Below are 21,286 nucleotides of genomic sequence, written 5' to 3'. Positions count from 1 at the left end.
GTTATAAATGATTGGTTTTTAGTAGTGATCTATCGAATCCAAGATTCGGACGAATTCGGCCTTTTTGGACTCGGATTCGGATTCGGCCGAATCATAATTTCAAAATAAGACTCGAATTTGGATTCGGCCGAATCCTTAATTTCAAAATAAGACTCGGATTCGGCCGAACCCTAATTTCAAAGTAAGATTCGGACTCGGCCGAATCCGAAATTTTGGACTCGGTAGACCTGTTTAAACTTTTTAAATTTAATTTTACTTAGTTGTTTGTCAAAAGTTAAATGAAATGTAAAACTGGTTTATGATTTCACGCTTGAATTGATAAAAAAATGGGCTTTCTCACTTATATAAGCATTATCAATTTTGATTTAGAGTTTTGCACACAGTATAAAAACTATAATATACTATTTTTGCTAGACTCTCAAATAAAATAAAGTAAACAATTAAGGCGTTTAATCTCAGCTTTTTGAATAACCGCTCTTACTTTTTCATCATATGTTTGATTTGTTTTATGTTTGCTCGTTGTAATGAGCTGCTGCATTATTTAAAAAAAGAAAAAGAAATGCAACTTATATATAAATATAACATTAAAGCAGATACTTGAATACTTTTATCTATATATTTAATGTTAATTATTTATCATTTATCTAACTGATAATTTTAATTCATGATATGTATGTTATAACTTAAAACATTTTAAAATTTATTTTAAAAACAATGTTCTAAAAGTGAAAAAAATCCGTCAACAATAAAATCTTAATTAATTTTCAATGAACTGCTGCAACTACTTTCATTATTGAACTCTGAATATTAAGAGCTTGCTGCTGTGATGAGAAATAAGGCCTAAAGTCAATGAATTAACATTTCATTAAAAAATATTTGCCTAGTGATTTATAAAAGTTTATAGTTCAATACGTATTTAGAACACTTTCAAACTTTGTGTTTAACTTATTATGCTAGATGTTTACACACATGATAAATATAGAAACTTACAGCTTCTAAATTCATTAACTTTTATATATAAAAAAAATGCTTACAATAGTTATTTTTTTATCTTTAAATAATGAGATTAAGTTGTTTTTTTGCAGTAAAATTTTAAGTGAATTGTTTTTTTGTTTTGTTGCTTTTCTACTTTGTTCGACAATAAGATTTAGTTAAACTAACTCTTATCGGTTGAAAATAAACCTAAATATGAAAATATTTGATAGATTATAGTTTGGATAGAGTTTTTCAGATAAGAATGAATTAGGTATAACTTGATTTGCATGATACAACTTGGATAAAAAAAATTTAGAATCGAATATGATTTGAACAAATGATCAAAAAAGATTTGTATTTATTAAATAATAATTAATATAAAGCTTATTTAGTTAGATAATTGTTTGAAAATTTTAGTAATTTTTAAATGATAGAAAATATTTGATGATAAAAAAATTAATCGAATTGTAACCGATACAAATGTGAATAATATGTATAGTCATTAGGGTGCTTATAAAATCGGCGACCTTTGAATTTACAGCAGGAAATTTTTTTAACCTTGGGAAATATCGCAAAAACTTTATGTGCAAATTTTAAGCTGCTTTGAAGTAGCGAATATAGAGGTTAATTTACATTTTCTGAAAACACCACCAATGCAAACTATATGGGACCAAAAAAATCGAAAGATTTAAATAAAGTATTATTGAGGCAATTCTTGATTTTATGTTATTTTTATTCATTTTTTTAAGTTTCCTTGAATTTCAAGTTTTTTTTGCCTAATAACAAGAAATGCCACATAAAACTTTCTTTAAATCGTCTTAAATTGTGCACAATGTGTTTTTAAGATAATTTTCCTAATGTAAAAATAAAATTAACTAAAGATTCAAAGGTTTAATTTTTTCGGTCCCATAAAGTTTGTATTGGGGTTGTTTTAAGAAAATATAAATTAGTCTTTATATTGGCTACCTCAAATCAGCTGAAAATTTGCAAACAGGGTTTTTGCGATATTTCACAAGGTAAAAAAAAAAATTAGCTAAAAATTTAAAGGTCGCCGATTTTAAAAGCATCCTAGCGGTCATCGAATTAGTCAGGTTTAAATTTAACAGATTAAGATTAATTTGGGTGGGAAGGGAATTGACGTATTGAAAATTTTGGATGAAAAATAACCGAATGGTAAATAATTTTAAACAAAAATGACTTTATTTAGAGTTACCAGGTTGGAGATAATTTGGATTGTAAGTGATTAGAATGAAATAAATTTAGACGAAAATTAAACAGGTTAAAATTTCATTGGTTGAAATTTATTTAGATTTAAAATTCTCCAGGATTAAATTAATTAAGCAGAATTATTCAAAATAATCAGAAATAAAACTATCAAACGTAATTTTATTTGAATTTGAATAGAAATTGTGTAATGCCACAAAAAATAGTTATCAAACTAATAAATGATAAAGGTTAAGTGAAAATTGGTTAATATGTATAAAAATTTAAAAACTTGCTCTAAATTTTAACGATATTAAAAAAATAAATAATAATAAATTGGTCAAAAAATGAGCTTATATATATTAAAAACACTTTAAAATAAGTCACCGAAAATTTATTAAATTTACAACCTTTTAAAATTACTTAATAAATGTTCCATTTATATAGTTTAACAATGTAATATTGGCTTAATGCTACAAATTAGTTCAAGATTGATGTAAGAGAATAGTTTGAAAAATGTGTTTTACTTTTTGTTGGGTTTTTTAATTTAAAATGTAAATATAACTTATAAATCTGCTAAAAAATATAAAACTTATCATATTACAGTTACAATCAAATCTATCTAGATTGGTAACAACTAAAATAGATAACACTATTTTATTGAAATAAGTTCTTATGTACATTTTTATGAGTACTAATTAAATATTAATTAAAAATTAAAGTCAGAAACAGTGATAAAACTTTTTTAATTACTAAAAGGAAGTAAAATAAAAAAGTAAAGACACTTAAATTGTTGTAATTTTAAATTAGATTAAATTACTTAAACAAAGTTTCTTTTCTTATCAAAAATTTAAAGAAAATAAGTACTTAACTTTTAAGAATATATTAATAGATACCAAAAAGTGGTAGTCTATTATAAAGTAAAACTAATTTTTTTAAAGCATTTTTCATGAAATTTATTATAACTTTAAAAATATATTGTTAAAAAAGTTTAATACTAAAGAATTTAATATCGTAAAAAGTATTTTTTTTTCTGTTTAGATATGCAAATGTCGTTGATGTACTTACATTTCATTATGTTATGCAATTAACAAAAAGAAAACTGGCGGTTCTAACAATATTTCAATTAGGGTAATTTATGTTTTGAATTTTCCAAATAGCTGTAACAGTTTAATAACAGTTGAAAGTAGCATTCCTTTGCAATTTTTATTCTTTACAAAACCATCAAATGATAGAATTTATTAAGTATATAAAAAATTACTTTGTTAAGTTCATTAGACTAATATTATACTCCGCACTGCTATCTTTTTCTATCAGAATTTTTAATTTTTTTTAGATTTGTTAAAATAAAAAATTTAATGCTAACACCTATGTTAAATGATTAGTGTAGAGAATAATTAATAAGTCACAACAAAAACTCAAAATTTTCCTTTAGCTTTCCTTCAATAAGAAGATTATATCGAACTTATGAAGTTTACTTGGATTTTATATATTGTACAAAAGTAGTTCTTGGGTATAAACTGTATTTAGTTTTTTTAAATTATCTCACTTTTTTTTTCTTATCACATAAGAAATTCACAAAAAGGTTTTAATTTTAATTTTAAAGAAATTAAAAAAAAACTAGATTAATAATAATAGTAAAAATTGACTAATAATACATCTTAGGAATAAAAATTTGTTGCACAATTCTAAATGGATAGCACATCTGTCATGAATGATAGCTTAAATGTTTCTGACCTAACTGAGGACAAAAGCTCTAAACAAGAAGGTGACAACTGTACAAACAAAAGTTTTATAAGGTATTTAATGGTTTATGTGTTTTAAAATCAGTTTGAAAAATTTTTCTTCCTCTTTATACAACATTTGAAAATGTTGTTTCTAAACTTTTACTTAAAATAATTGTAATATTTTATTTAAATTTAAAGCAAAATTGTTTTATTTTTTTATTGATTTAGAATTAGTTTACTTTAAAAATATATCTTATGTCACAACTTAAAAAATATTCTCATTGTCATTTGTCCTTTTTTACTATGATTAATAATAAGATTAAGCTAAATTGATTATTTTAAATAATTTCAAAAGTTTTTTTTTACAAAAATAGTTTAATTTTTGTTACTATAAATCAATATACTTACTCCAGCAATTATTAGCCAAATGTTCTGAGTTTTGATAAAAAAGTGACAATCCTGATTATTTATTGCAAAAGTGTAGTATTTTGGGTAATTACCTAGGATGAAGTCGCACTAGTATTAACCTGAAATTATATTGAAGTTGAAGTATTTTTTAACCATAATTCTAGGCTAAAAATCAATCTTTTAAGCCTAAAGTGTTTAATCTAAAAAGATACTTTGTTTAAAACGAGCTATTTAAATACATAGCAAGAACTAAATTTATTTATTATAAGCTAAAATATTTGATAATTTTATTTTATAATATCGTTATCAGTATAAATTGTTGTAATTATATAATTGCTTTATATTGTAAAATAAAAGTGATTAAACTGGTAAGTTTTATTAGTTTATGATAAATAAGTTTAGTTTTGTTTATATATATTTATAAAGTATAAGTTTTTAGATTAAAAATATGGTTAAAAAAGCAAATATAATAAAATATCATCTTGATATTGTTGCAACATCATCCGAGGTAATTACTGTATTTTGTGTTTGCAACTTGTAAAAAATAAAATATAAAGTCTATTATAACACTTAATGTAACTAAAACATTTGCAGTATAAGTTCTAATGATAATAACAACATAACAAACCAACTGAATGAAAGTGCTAATGAATCTATTAAGCTTCTACAAGAATCCTTAACAGCAAGTTTAAAAAGAGAAATGGAAATGAAAGCTAGCATGTCTCCCAGTAAAACAAGTTGTATATCTTTTGTTGACTTGCAAGATTCAAGCCCTGAAAGTGTGCAACTTCAGCGAGATGCCACTATATATAACCAACAATTTTCCAGAACACTTTCAACTTCCATTGGTTGTTTTAATAATTGTATCATTGATGATTATGAAGACTTAGCTACTGAAAGTCTTCAAGCTTCTAAAACTGGTATTTGTTTATTTTGTTATTTTAACCATTATATACAATATAATTTTGTAATTTATGTATATAGTTTTGTCTTGTTTCTGTAAAGAATATAATAAAATATTGCATAAAAATGAAAAATAGTTTCAAAGTAAGTTCTATCAAGTTTAATACAAGGTTTCACTACACCTGATTTTCTTGGGTGTTTGTAATTTTGTGAAAAAATATTGAATTTCTCTGGATATAGTTAAAAATCATAAAAATTCACAAAATCTCTCTTGATTTTAAATTTTTTGTTTAAAAGTAATGCTTTACCAATTTTTTAGTAATATAAACAACAACTGTTTGCTTTAAATTTTCTTTGTAGTATAATAAAGTATAATAATATTAAAGTTATGAGTATAAAATTACATTTTGTCAAACCATGCATAATCAAATAAGTGTTGTATATGTCATAAGAATTCTTTACTTTATGAAATATTTTCTTATTTTTTATTGACTCTTTATAGAATTAGTTTTAGTCTAATACAAGAGATTGAAGTAGTTTTAACTCTTTTTTTTTTAGTTTTTGAGTAGCTAAAGATAAAGATACTAATATTAAAATTTAATAGCTAATAATGTGTTAACACAGTTCCTAACAAAACAAGTTAAATTTACAATGATAACAACAGTTTTCACAGTACTTTTCTTTATCTAACTGAAATTTGTTTCACTTTGTTAAAAAAATTAACACAGATAAATTAACAGACTTGGTTAAAACTTTACAAGTTTTGATCAAGTTATTTAAAAAAATTACCCCTCAAAAGGCTTTAAATTACTGTTTTTCTGACTCATGAAAATCTTGGCACAGTAAAGGAAAAGTCTTAAGCACATAAGATTATTAAGTAATAGATTTATTTTAAAAGTTTACTTGTAATAGTAACTAAGCAAGGTTTGATAAAGTTTTTAAATTTATGAAGAAAAATAATGAAAACAGAGTTGGATAAAAACATGTTCTAAAAAAGTCAAGGCATTCTAGCTTATAAAATTTATACTATATTTTAATTTTCCAATACCATTTTTTAAAACTTTTTTTGAAATAAGGTATTTAGAATAAAAAGCTTTTATAACAAAAAATAATTTTGCAGCAAAAAAACTGCAAAGTAGTATACAAAGTTATGATACCAGTCGTCCAGAGTTACCTACTAATGGAGTTACAAGTAATAATGAATTTGTGCTGCCCTCAGACTTAGATGAATTTATTAACCATGTTGAAAAAGAAATTTATACTGAAGACAGTCAGATTGCTCTTAAAAAAATGACAAACAACAAAAGCAAAATTAAAGAAGTCATTAAAAATAGAAAATCACCTAAAAAAATTAAACAGACAAAATCTTCTGCTGCTAAAGTCACTAAGCCTCTTTCTATGGAAAAACGGAATATTTTCAAGAAAATTACTAAAGAAAAAAGTGTAAGAAATTAAATTTATTTGTTTAAGTAAATAAAGAATATTTAGATACATTTACTATTTTTTATATGTCAAAAATATAAGAGCCACACTATAGCAGTAAATAAAGCTACTTTTAACAGAAAATCAATTTTAATCAACAAAAGGAAAAACACACAAAGCCAAAAAAAGACAATGATCATAAACCTAAAAAAATAGTTGACTCACCACCAATAGCTGAAATGAAAAAATTTAGGAACCATCTTAAAACATATTTGAATCCCTCTAATGTAGACGGTAAGCTTATATACTACATTTAATTCAAGGTTCTTAGTGAAAAACTATATGAATAGTTATTTACTCAATAAGTAAAGTCACAACTGCTTAAGATGCAATTAGGTTACATTGTGTAATTTCAAAGTAAAACCAATCAAGTGCAAAATTTTTGTTTAACAAATGTTTTTATAATGTTAATAGTAGCTTGTTATATTGAATAATTTTTAATACATGTTTAACAGAGAGCATGTTAGGAATTGAAAACATTGACACTGATGTCAACCAACTAAGGTCTTAGTATTGTTTGATATTTTTATTTTTTGAATACTTAAATTTATACCAAAATAAATTTTGATGTACACTTATCATCAAAAAGTGGATGTTAATAATTTTTAACATCTATAGAATATAGGTTTTTGTAATAGATAAGTATCAGAAAAGTTTTTATTACACAATTGGAAATATTGAGCTAATTTAGTTTCGATTTTGTGTTTTTTGTTAGCCTAATTTTAAACTCAAGTAAATGGTTTACTAATTTTAAATGTACACGAGTTAATAAGTGTTTAAGGTTATTGCACCAGATTTTTGTTATTATTTTCTTTTTATATTTTACAAACTTAAGTTTTTATCTTACTAGTAAAAACTAGCTTAGTGTGAAATGTTTATCTTAGTATATTTATAACACAGGTATGAAAAGCAAAACTTACTTGAAACTGATACTGATATGGCTGTAAAAATGTTTGATATGCTTAAACAAGCAAAACAACTCACTAATCAATCAAATCACTGTGCAAATAGTAATAAAGATCAATTAGTAACATCTACTAGTGAAATTACTATTTTGAATGAGACTCTAGAAAAAGAAAGGTTTTTTATTATTTAGTTGTATTAATAAAACTGATTTCTAGATAAAAATTATAAATAGGTTTAGACGCAAGCATTGTGAACAAGAAATACATTCTCTTCAAAATAAAATTTTGGAAACAAAACAAGAACTGGCAGTTGCCCATTCTGTAGAGGCTAAAAAAGATACTATGATCGAACAATTAGACAAGGTATGTAAGTACATATATTAAACAGAAGTAGGCTGTATTTTTATTAAAAAAAAAAATATCAGAGCTGCCACACACTCAATCTACTCTGGCTAGTTTGAACTCTTTTGAAAAACTCAGGCGTAGTCAAGCTTGTTTGATTTGTTTTTTGCTAATATCAACATTTTTTATCAATTAGTTTTTAGTTTAAAATACAAGTTATTTATTTTATTTTGAAAAAGAAGTGGATCTAGCTGTATCTTTATTTGTGGACCTGGTAGATCATTAATTAGAATTGCTGTTTTATAAGTATAGTAATTTGTTTATAAAAAAAGATTGTTTTGAGACACATAGTAATTAATTAAGTTTTAAACTATAACTTGTTTTTAGATGTTGATGCAAATGTTAGGAAATTGGAAATCACATGAGAAAAACTTAGTGGAGAATATTATTCTTTTAAAGTCTGAAAAAGAGGCAACGGATGTTGAAATTTCAAAAATTAATGATGTAAATACAATAATACTGTTTATACTTATTAAGAGCTGTACATGAGCTTTAAAACATTACAAAACGTTTCTTTTAATTTTGAAACGAACAACTTAACTTATATTAGATTATTATGTTTCGTATTTTAGTTTTTTTATAGAATTTGTTCAAGTTTAAATCATATATTAAATTAAGTGCTAATTATAACTTTATACATTAAAATGCATCTATCTATTTACTAGGAAAATGTAATCAAACATATTTAATTTAAACAAGTGTAATCACTTTAATGTTTTTCTTTGATATGCAGTTACTTTAATAATTTACACTACTTATGGTTGCTTTAAGTAAATTAGCATAGATATTTTTTACAATTTGTTTACAGTTGCTATTAAACTTCAAAATAAAAAATAAAAATCTTAAAATTAAAGGAAATGTGTTCAAGGGAAAAAGAGTTGACAATAATTATGAATAAACTAATAAAGGATCAAATGAAATTGAAATTAATAGATGCTAAGTCAACAAGACAGCCAATGCAAGTGAATAAAGTTTTATTTGAAATAAAAAAATCACCATGCGCATTAATAAAAAAATGATTTGATATTAGAATTTAAAAGTAAAATGCATTTTGATTTAGAAACTTTCAAATAATTTATTTCTATAATGCAATATTTTTCAATATGTTATCATAAGACAGTCAGCTTTGTTAGACATTATAAACTACAAAAAAAGATCAAAAATGATTTTGTTTATATTTATGCTTAGGATAATTTATAAAATTCTATAAAGTATTTGTTGCATTGGTTGTAAAGTTTTAATAGAATCTCAAAAATTTAAAAAGTAAATTAGTTGTTAGAATTTTCAATAAATTATGGTTTAATTATTTAGTTTTCATTCAAAAAGTTGTATTATAGAGTTTATTTAATGATAGCTATTTTATAATTTTAGAATAAAGCAGCACATATTCATAAGTCAATAGATTCGAAAAATAAATATATTAAAAAACTGGAGAAGGAGCAAGAAGCTTTAAAAGAAGATGTTGAAAACTTAAAGAAATTGCTTGCTGATGCTCACCTTGACATTGAAGTATGCTGATTTTTTTAGTTACATATAAAAACAATTTCTTACTTTATTTAACAATCATAATATAAAGTAATTATAGTTGTTTGTTGTAGTATAATTATTTTTACTTCGTACTTCTTACTAAATGTTAATACAATCTTTCAAAAAATTGATTTTGTCGAATAACTAACTTTTATAACAGCTTTCTAGTTTAAAAATACACTAAATGAATTAAACTGTTTGTTTGATCAGAAACAAGGCAAAATTTTTGTAAAAGAAGAAATGCATTGGAACAAAATGATCAATGAAAAAAATGAAAAGCACGAAAAGGAAGTGGATGAATACAGAGTTGGTATTTTTTAAACTCAAGTATACAGTTGTCAAAGTTAAAAAGTAGTTTGGTTTTATGTTTTTCTTTAACTTCCTATATTTTATGACAATTTTTAAACAGGAAAAATTAAAGTTGGAGCGCGAAAGAGTGGAGGTGTTAGAGATTGAAAACCGCAGACATTCGAGGGAAGCGGATGAGAATGAAGACAAGATGCGTAAGTTGCAGCATAAAGTTGAAGAAATTCAAATTCAAAGGGAAGAGGATATGAAAGCTCACGAAAGTGCTATGGCCAAACTCCAAGATGAAATGGAAATTGAAGCCAATAAAAAAGTTTGTTAATGAAATATATTTAGCTTAGTTTCATTTGGGAACTTATTTTTCTTTGTTATATTGTTTAAATAATTAAATGAGTTTTATTGCTTTTTTTATTTATAAGATCACAAATAATATTGCTTTTTAATTTTTTTTTACGTATACAAACAAAGGTTCTTGAAGAGTTAGAAAAAGCAAAACTTGTGTCAGATGAAAGGGAAGTTCAAATAATTGAAAATAATAAAAAACAAGTTAGTATAACTTATAAACTAGCTGAACTTGATATAAAAGTTTTAGTGTTGAAATCACGAAATAAAAACTATAAATGTCTAAAGACTTATTTAAATTACAAAACAATAGTAATTTTTGACTAACTTTATTAATTTCGAAAACAACATGAAATACTTTGATACAGTTTAAAAAATTGATTATAATACTCAACGTTAAGGTAAACTAAACTTTATTAAAACATTGGTGCTAACAGGTTTTAGAATTGATCGAATCTCACAAAAAAGAGCTGGAAAATCTATTAGGTAATCACAAAGACAATCTTAACAAACAGCAAATAGGCTTCAATAACGCCACCCATCAAATAGAAGTCTCCTATCAAAAAAAGTATGTACAAAAGTACGACATCATGACATTAGTTAAAAATTTAAGCTTATAAAAAAGTTTTGTAATATTAAAAGTATAAATAACTAGAATATTCATCTTAATACTTAGTATAATACAATTAGTTCGGTTCGATTTTGCATTTACGAGACTTCCTGATTTGACTCTTTGAAGATACGATACTGTAAACTAACTGGTACTACTATCCAGTTTTTGATTCTATCACTTAGGTACAATGCATTCTCGTAATTATATCCTTTAAACTGTATTCAGCTTATAAGTTATCAAAGTATATGTGCATAGAATAAAATGTATAAAATCAACTAATATGTTTTAAAATTAAGCTAACACTGTTTTTCTTACTATAACTTTTTTCTATGAACTATCATGAGTTTTATGTAATTTAATAAAAGAATATTCAACTTTCCAGACTAGAACAAAAAACTTGCATAATTAAAGATGAGATGAAAGCTAAATTTCAAAGCTTACTTCAATCACATTATAGCCAAACTATTCAGGTATAAAATACATGTTTAATAAAAAATAATATGTTTACTACTTTAATATGATGTTATCTACCTTTGAAGTAAAAAGCTTTAGTAATCATAACCGACTAGATAAATTTATTATCAAAGCATAACTTTTATGTACAATAAATTAATTTTTCTAGTAAGATAAAGTAAAATATAAGTTAAAATTTTTGAACAACTGCTTTAGTTAATATAAAAGTTTTGTCATCATTTTACTTTAATAAGTGTTAATCGTTTGTTGTTTACTTGTTTAATTTTTATTTTATTTTATATGGTACAATTAAAAACTATAATAAACATTTATTTTATAGGCAATGGGAGATAGTTCACTTACTGAAGATGGAAGTCCAGATGTATCCAGAGTTTGTTTTTGTTTCAGTTAATTTTAACTCTTAAAAATATAACTGACACAATTAATTATAAAGATTAAAGTATTATTTAGGTATAAATATAAACAAAACTTAACAGAGTTATTCGAGTACAAAGCATGTAATGATAAGAATACCTCAAAAAGAGTCACCGCCTAAAAACAAAGAAAATGTTTCTTTGCTGCAACAGTTAGTAATTTAATTCAGTTAAACAGCTTATTTTTAGTTTTCGTTCACTAAATACATATACAATATTATAAGCTGTTTTATGTGACGTGTTTATCTAAAATAACATTTTAATTTCAACTTTGAAGACCCTTTGTGAATGCACCAGCAAGAAATTTAGATGAGTCTAATGTAGATTCTATAGTAAACAAATATTCCGTAAAAAGTGTTAAGTTAGAAAAAAGTCAAAATCGTCATTATACCTCGGTGGACAGTTTGATTAATGAAAAAACCAGGAGTATTTTGACTAACCTAGACAATAAACTTTCCGGTAAGTCAATACAATTGAAGTTTAGCTTTTGTTAGTTACTATATTAGCTTTTGTATGATTAAAAATTGTTATGTCAATACATAGTTTAAACAAAAACTAAATATACATATAGAAGTTAAGAATCCTTACGTTGAAGCTCAACTTTTTTTAAAACGAGTTCAAGTTATAAAGGTGTTACTTCTTTTACAAACAAAGAACAAGTACAGCAGGTCTACTTTTAAAAAAGATATTATTTGATATGGATAGAAAATAGTAAATAAAGTTTTATGTGTAATGTGCATACAAAATGTTAAGATTTAAAAATTGTACTTACAGACATGGGTGATTAGTCTAAGTAATTTTTTCTCAAAATACCTACCTGTACACAGTAAGTGTTCTTAGCTCAGAATTTATAATCAGAAAAGAAAAAGTTTGAAAAATAACTTATTACTCTATAATTCAGTGCTTCTGAAATGGGGTTCCGCGGAACCTTAGGGTTCCGAGACGCCTCTCAGGGGTTCCGCGAAGCCTTTCGAAATTTAAAAAAGAAATATGAAAAAAAAAAACATAAATCATAAAACTTCAAAAAAAATGGAACACATAAAATGGAAACTATATATAATTATAGAATCCGTTGATCTACTTAGTGTGTATCTAGCGGTATGACTTTTCATGGGTATTCATTATTGATAGGTGTCCTAGTTGCGCAAATTTTTGCAAATTTTTTGAATTTCTATTTTTAGTGACGTTATGAAAATACTGGTATTATCACTAAAGCAAACAATGTAGGAGCAACCAAAACAAATTCTAAATGTTTACGCAATAAAAATAAATAAAAAATCTTTATCATAAACTTATTTCTGGTATATTATATTGTTACAAATGCTGTAAAAATGTTTAAAAAGGTGTCTATTAGCTTGATTTAAAAATCAAAATGTATAAAAGCTAAATGGATACATTGTTTTTAACATAGAGAAAATTTGGCCACAAAACATCTTCCTTCTTGTTTACAAGAAGTTCTCTCATCGTCAATTAAAACTGTTAATTTTATAAAGAAAAGTGATACAAAGGCCAGATGTTTCAAAAACCTTTGTGAAAGTTTAGATGCTGACCATCTGCGACTTCTTTATCACAATGAAGTTCGCTGGCTTTCGAAGGGGCGGACACTGGTTCGTCTCGTTGAATTAAAAGAGCAGGTGTTCACCTTTCTTAAAGATGAAGGCTCAGAATTAGTGAAGTTCTTTGAAGATGATGTTTTTTTGGCCAGGCTAGCTTATCTCACCGATATTTTCAAAGAATTGAACGTTTTGAACTTAAGCATGCAAGGGAAGCAAAATTCCATTTTTGTCATGACAGACAAGATTGAGGCGTTTAAAATAGAATTAACTTTTGGAAGAAAAAGGTTAGCAATGGTAATTTTGCGATGTTTCACCGATTTGATGAGGCCCATGAAAAATTTATAGAATTCAACTTCTCTGACGAAATATACAACCACCTTGATCTTTTGTCTGTAAAGTTTCAACATTATTTTCCTAAATATTTTCGCATCGAAAACTTATGGATTTTGAATCTTTTTATGTGTGATATTGCTTCAGAAGAAGTGAATCTTCCTACAGATACAGAAAACGAATTGCTGCAACTATCTGAAGATAGCAATTTAAAATTGAGTTTCAAAGGGAAGGAGCTATTAGATTTTTGGATATGTGCAATTTCAGAGTACCCCGTCTTAGCAAAGCGTGCAGTAAAATTTATTTTACCATTCACCACCACTTACCTTTGCGAGCCCGGCTTTTCGCATGTAACAAACATTAAAACGAAGCAAAGGAACTGTATGCTGACTCCAACCTTATCTGCCTGTCTCCGTCTCAGTCTATCCAAAATCCAGCCGCGCATTGTTAGTAAGAGATAAGTTCAAGTTTTGCACTAAATGTTTTTTACTTATTTTTTGTTAGGCATCTTACCCGTTTATTACAGTAGTCTGTGAATTCGATTAGGTTCATACTCATAATGTTATTGTTTGTAGCTCTCATTTTGTTTTTAATATGCAAGGAAAGATTTTTATGTTTGATTAATCATGCTTGTTTTTGTTTATTTATTATAGAATCATAAAATACCTATTGCCTCTGGCGCACTTCAGTTTTGACTCGGCTTAATACTATTACAATTTGTATGATTTCTAACAATGATATAGTTTTGCTAAAAAATTCGTTTTTCACTGAAATTCTTTAGTTTTTTGCAGGAAATACTATATTAAACATTTTATGTAAAATTAAAATTAGGGGTTCCGCGGAAAAGTTGAACTTTGGAAAAGGGTTCCGCCACTAGAAAAAGGTTCAGAAGCACTGATTTAAAGTATTACAACAATCTATTTTTGGGTTTTTTAGTATAAAATTGACTTTTTGAATTGAAACTATATAGAGCAGCGATATCGCCCACTTTGGGAAACCCTGACTTATCTCTTACTAACAATGCGCGGCTGGATTTTGGATAGACTGAGACGGAGACAGGCAGATAAGGTTGGAGTCAGCATACAGTTCCTTTGCTTCGTTTTAATGTTTGTTACATGCGAAAAGCCGGACTCGTAAAGGTAAGTGGTGGTGAATGGTAAAATAAATTTTACTGCACGCTTTGCTAAGACGGGGTACTCTGAAATTGCACATATCCAAAAATCTAATAGCTCCTTCCCTTTGAAACTCAATTTTAAATTGCTATCTTCAGATAGTTGCAGCAATTCGTTTTCTGTATCTGTAGGAAGATTCACTTCTTCTGAAGCAATATCACACATAAAAAGATTCAAAATCCATAAGTTTTCGATGCGAAAATATTTAGGAAAATAATGTTGAAACTTTACAGACAAAAGATCAAGGTGGTTGTATATTTCGTCAGAGAAGTTGAATTCTATAAATTTTTCATGGGCCTCATCAAATCGGTGAAACATCGCAAAATTACCATTGCTAACCTTTTTCTTCCAAAAGTTAATTCTATTTTAAACGCCTCAATCTTGTCTGTCATGACAAAAATGGAATTTTGCTTCCCTTGCATGCTTAAGTTCAAAACGTTCAATTCTTTGAAAATATCGGTGAGATAAGCTAGCCTGGCCAAAAAAACATCATCTTCAAAGAACTTCACTAATTCTGAGCCTTCATCTTTAAGAAAGGTGAACACCTGCTCTTTTAATTCAACGAGACGAACCAGTGTCCGCCCCTTCGAAAGCCAGCGAACTTCATTGTGATAAAGAAGTCGCAGATGGTCAGCATCTAAACTTTCACAAAGGTTTTTGAAACATCTGGCCTTTGTATCACTTTTCTTTATAAAATTAACAGTTTTAATTGACGATGAGAGAACTTCTTGTAAACAAGAAGGAAGATGTTTTGTGGCCAAATTTTCTCTATGTTAAAAACAATGTATCCATTTAGCTTTTATACATTTTGATTTTTAAATCAAGCTAATAGACACCTTTTTAAACATTTTTACAGCATTTGTAACAATATAATATACCAGAAATAAGTTTATGATAAAGATTTTTTATTTATTTTTATTGCGTAAACATTTAGAATTTGTTTTGGTTGCTCCTACATTGTTTGCTTTAGTGATAATACCAGTATTTTCATAACGTCACTAAAAATAGAAATTCAAAAAATTTGCAAAAATTTGCGCAACTAGGACACCTATCAATAATGAATACCCATGAAAAGTCATACCGCTAGATACACACTAAGTAGATCAACGGATTCTATAATTATATATAGTTTCCATTTTATGTGTTCCATTTTTTTTGAAGTTTTATGATTTATGTTTTTTTTTTTTCATATTTTTTTTTTAAATTTCGAAAGGCTTCGCGGAACCCTAAGGTTCCGCGGAACCCCATTTAAGAAGCACTGCTTTAAATCACGAACTTACATAACACTTCTTGATACAGTTTCACTTATTGTGATTTACTGGGCACAGCTTAAAAACATTTTGAGAATTACTTGTTTTAATGATAAGCTAGACCAGTAGTTCTTATCCTTTTTTTCATGTTTAACCCCTTTTTGGAAGGTAATTACCAAATTAACCCCCAAATGTTAGAATATTAAGTCATTTTGAGGAAAAGCTTTGAGCTTCAAGCTTATTATATATAAAAAAATGTACTATTTTAGGAGTTTATTTAACTTTAAAGACATTAAAATAAATAATAACTTATAAATTAAAAAGACAATTCATAAACCCTTAATTACATAATTTGTAATAAAAAAATTTACCCCCTTAAACAAATGAATTTACCCTCAAGTGTAAATTTACCCCAGATTAAGAATCGCTGAGCTAGACAAAGACATTTTAGGAGATTTTTTTAGTTTTAGAAAATTAATAGTTTTGTAGTTTAATTGAATTGTTGAGAATTAGTATTTAAAAATCAAATATATATTTTTTAATAACTTTAAAAGTATATAACCATTAGGTTTTTTAGTTGAGCACATGTACTGTTAGTATAGGTTGTGTGTTATTTAGTATTATAAATTCAAGTTTTTGTAATTTTGTGTGAAATAATAAAAATATGTTTGATTTAGAGCTTCAAGAATCAACTCCACTAGTTTTGCCCTTGACCCCAACTAAATCACAAACGGAAAAACAAACTCCTGTTGAAAATAAAGACATAAGTAATTTTTACGGGCATCAATCGACAAAAACAGATGAGGATTTACTGAAAAACTTGCCTGATTTTACTTCAATGTTCAAGAATGCGATTCAATCATCTGAAACTCACATTTCTTTGTCAAATGATAAGTTTGTCATTAAATATTTATAATACACTTTTTCATCTAATATCACACAAATATTTATAACTGTTAGTAAGCAATTTACCCTTTATTGTGAATTCATGTTAAACATTCAATTTCTATAAGTTTTATATAAGGTAGGTTTTTATGTGTTAGTTATAAATGACCAATTTCTTAAATTATTGATACATTTATAAGTTTAAGTCTCAAAAATCTACTAGCTTTTTCTTAACTGTTGATTCATTATTAGCCTACTGCTGTAAAAACGAATAAACTTGTAGTAAAAGTACTGGGAGAGATGATTTATACAAGAAGAAACGTTTAAAAGTTATTTTTTGTTAGATTTAATTAAGAGAGGCAGTTCTTTACAACAAAATAATTTTAATATAACTTTATCGACCAACTATAACACGATAATAAATATCAGGCAAAGCAGTGAAACGTCTGTGAGCAACAGTAAATCAAGTAGCAATTGCGAAAGTAGCAATTCTATGCAGCTGTCTAGCAATGGGGAAGAAAGGAGAAAAATGCTAGATCACTATGTTAGGAGGGTATGTTAGAAATTAGCTGCTAAACTATCATGTTGTTTCTAATTCATTTGTTGTTATTTAAGCTGTAAGTGATATTTTATTGCTTTTGAAAAGTAACACTTTTAACAAATAAGGCGATTTACGTGATTAAAAAACTGTCTCATGTCATACTTATTTCTAGTAGCATTTTTAGATTCTACTAAACTACAACAAATTATAGATTCATTGTTAGTTTTTACAATAGTTCTTCACACAAGTAAAGACTTTTTACGTAGCTACAAAAATTTGAAGACTAATACTTGTATTAAAAACATTACTAAATATAAATTTCTGTTAATATTTGTAGTTAAAAACATACTAAGGCGTTTTATATTTAAATAAAGTAAACTGAAAATACAGGTATTGGGCCAGCAACCGGGTGATAGTTCAGCTTTAAACAATGAGTCGACGAACCAAAGCTCGTTGAAATCTTCATTAAAAAGCTCTACATCTCTGTCTAGCTCTAACTGTTAGTTGTACTGTTTCTTATGTTGATTTCTACATGATTCTATAATTTTTAATTTAAACATATATATTTTTTTAGCTGTCACAGATTCCAACCTTACTTCAGCACTGAGTAAACTACCTCTTGATGTATGCGACTCTATGTTAGTGTTTCACATACAGTTAAAAATATAAAAATAATCTTTAAAAACCAAGACGCCTACAACCTATGGTTTCTAATACTTAATAGCTAATTAGTTTATTCTTACAGGAAGCCTAAAGTAAGGTTTATTGAAAATACGCAAAGTTCAAGTAAAAACTCTGAGTTAAAAAGCACCACATCTCATGTTGTTACAAATGAAAAAGTAAGTTTGTTCTTATAAACATATTATTCTTCTACCTTGTATATTATATACCTCATTCATGCAAAGCCTGAATTTTGTACATTTTTTATATGCGATACTTACCTAACGATTAATTAAATTCATTTCAGTTAATTAAACCAGCTTCGGCAAAGTTGTTAGGAATCTACCAGCAATCTGATTCGCCAATATCACTGAACCAAAAATCCCCGCTTTCTACTCAAAAGAGGCCTGAAAGCTTGCTAGAATATTTAAATACTTCACCACCAATTAATTACAATGTAAGCTAATTTACTTTTAAAGTAATATTTCTTTTAAATTAATGATTATATTCTTTAGAATACTGCAAAAGTGACGAGTTTGGAAAACATCAAATCTTCTCCAAAACTAACAAGAAAAAAATGGATAGAATGATTTTTTTTTTGCGTTATAGTTTTTTTATTAGATGTTACTTTTTTAGTTGTAAATAAGCTGCTTTTTTTGCGAGCTCATTGTAAATATGCTGCTCCTTGAATCCTGATTTAAATTTTGCTTTGTATTTCTTCTAGCTGATTACTGTGACTTTATTTAAACAAATTTTTTTTTGAATTTCATACGCATATTTGTAGAGAACTTTAAAGTTACATAATTGAAAATGTAAACTAGTCTTTTGTTGCTCATTTAAGCAAAACTAAATTCATTTTTTGTTTACAAAATATTTGTGAATTGATACATATTTTTATTTATCTTCATTATTTAAACCGACTGAAAACTAATATAGATATTATAGATTATAGAAGTAGTTAATGTAGAGAGTTTTAGAGACGTAGTTTAGCTTTTGACTTACAATGCTGCAAAAATACTTTTTTATTGAAAAACGTATTAGTAAACTTGTAATAAACATTTTTTTTCTAAATCAGACAATTTTTTTTTCAGTGAAATTTATTCCATCTCCTGCAACTTTAAAACTTTACTTTAAAAGTTAAAACTTTATTATATGTTAACTAAATTTTTATTTAGCTGAATCTTGTGGTTACCACAACATGAATAATTACTTTTAACAAGAATTACTTTACTTGAAGAATATTTACAATTTGAATTATATCGTAATAAAGTATTTATTTTAACTCGTATGACACAAGTTACTGAGTTTTAATAATTCAAATTGAGGTTGCTAAAACGCAAGTGCTAGAAAAGGCTAACTGTTAGTTAAGATAAAAATGGTATACAAAAGTGTTTGTTCATAACTTAATTAAAATGAATAGTCTATGAACAACTTATAATGAATAAGTTAGTCCTAAAACTGCTTTTTTTTTACTTTATAAAGCGACAAAAATATTATTTGTAATAGAAAACCGTATCTTTATTTTAGTTTAGAGTTTTGTTGATTAATATAAAAACTATTTTTTACTTTTATTTAACTTTTAAAAACATATAATATTATTCTTGTACAAAATCCAGAATAAAAAAGCTACTGATGTATTTATTAATTATAGCAATCGGCTATTTATAAGTGTTGAGTTATTTTTCATTAAAGCATATGGGTAAAATAAAAAAAAAACTTTAATAACAAAAAAAGTTAGATAAACCAATACTTATTTGATAAAAACTAAACATCAACTTAGATCTAACATGCAAATGATAAAAAAATCCACTAAATATCAAAAAGCTGTGGAAACTATCAACATAGAACAAGAAAAACTATTTTTTCAAGATACAAAAAAATTTTGTAAATACAAAGCTTAAGTCAGTTTCTTTTTTCCTTCATTGTTTAAATAAGCAAAAATTGCATCATTTTCTGACACAGCTTTTTTATTGAATAAGTTTTTTCAAAAATATTTTAGTAAGGGTTATGAAGACCAAAAGTTAAATTTGTTATAAAAAACTCATGAAGTGCAAATTTTCTTTAAAAGCAACGGTGATAAATTTAAGTTTTTTAAAGAAGAGATAAAATAATAAAAAACTAAAAAATATTCCTTCATATATAATGAATTAATTATTCCTATTTTATTTATCACTAACTATTTCTTATCTTCTATACCAAACCAGTAAATAAATTCTTATGTTATACCATTACACAAAAAGAAGAACACAAAACCCTTCTAATTACAAACCAATATTTTTAACAAGTAGGTTTTGCAGGTTTTCGAGCATATAATTTCTTAGAAAATACTTGATTGTTTATTAAAAATACTAAATTTGATTATTTTCCAAAACAAGCATCTTGTTTTCATTTATTAGATGTCTTGCATTATTATTTTGCGTCTTTATGAGCAGTAAGTCAATTAACTTATACAGATATCGTAAAAACTTTCGACTGTTTCTAATTTCAAGTTGACAAAAACATTATCCGAGTTCAAAATTGATAATAGTCCAGTTATTTGATTAAAAGAGTTTCTATAAGTAGAGTTTCTATAATAGAGTTTAAATAAGTGATTAGTAAAACATTTTTAGAATCTCTAACAGTAAATTGCCTCAAGAAGGGGGTATTAGCCAATTTTATTTATAACATGTATAAATGATATAGCTTTAAAATTTGATCCTGTCATAAACAATAACCTTTTTGCTGGTGTCACAAAACTGTTTTGTCAATCTAACAAAGTTTCTCAAAAGTCTGTAGATAAGTTTAATTTTAGCAAATGTCGTGTTCTAATTAGTCATAAAAATAGTGCTACCTATACTGACTTTAAAATAAACAACACAAACTTTATCTGAAATAATGAAAATATTAAAAAAAACAAAAAAAGAACCACCATGTTATTTAAACTTGCTAAACTTAGTCTACTACATTTTTTTTAACTTTAAAAAGTTTAAAACCTACTGATATAGTCATTAAAAAAAATTATTGGTATACAACAATATCCTAAACTAGAAAACAACACGCCAACATGGTCTTTATGTTAAAAAAAACATTTGGAATTAGTTCAAACAAAGTTTACCCGAATGTTCTTTTATCGATGAAGTACGTCTTTTATAAATAGACTATAAAAGCTTAATATTTAATTTTCTGGAGTTAAATACTTTTGAGTTTGATGTACTTTCCTTTTCAAAACTAAT

At 25.9% G+C, this 21,286-nt stretch overlaps 1 protein-coding gene across 1 annotated transcript; it reads left to right on the top strand.

Moving 5' to 3' along the window:
* The first annotated feature begins 3,841 nt into the window (after positions 1–3,841).
* On the top strand, positions 3,842–18,848 carry LOC145834553 (uncharacterized). The gene is made up of 25 exons (XM_082942004.1): positions 3,842–3,977; positions 4,908–5,233; positions 6,337–6,659; positions 6,779–6,932; positions 7,154–7,202; positions 7,599–7,778; positions 7,837–7,966; positions 8,333–8,449; positions 8,860–8,967; positions 9,377–9,514; positions 9,743–9,838; positions 9,942–10,151; positions 10,307–10,384; positions 10,618–10,748; positions 11,176–11,263; positions 11,587–11,637; positions 11,744–11,832; positions 11,958–12,139; positions 16,666–16,882; positions 17,303–17,426; positions 17,805–17,913; positions 17,989–18,052; positions 18,160–18,253; positions 18,382–18,531; positions 18,590–18,848. Exons 1-25 carry the CDS (start codon positions 3,871–3,873, stop codon positions 18,662–18,664), a joined length of 3,390 nt encoding a protein of 1,129 aa, XP_082798130.1. The 5' UTR covers positions 3,842–3,870; the 3' UTR covers positions 18,665–18,848.
* Positions 18,849–21,286: the final 2,438 nt, after the last annotated feature.

This window comes from Thalia democratica, chromosome 4, assembly GCF_965202585.1.
Source record: "Thalia democratica chromosome 4, ktThaDemo2.hap1.1, whole genome shotgun sequence".
In the NCBI taxonomy this organism is placed as follows: Eukaryota; Metazoa; Chordata; class Thaliacea; order Salpida; family Salpidae; genus Thalia; species Thalia democratica.
This window is presented reverse-complemented; position numbering and strand designations above follow the sequence as displayed.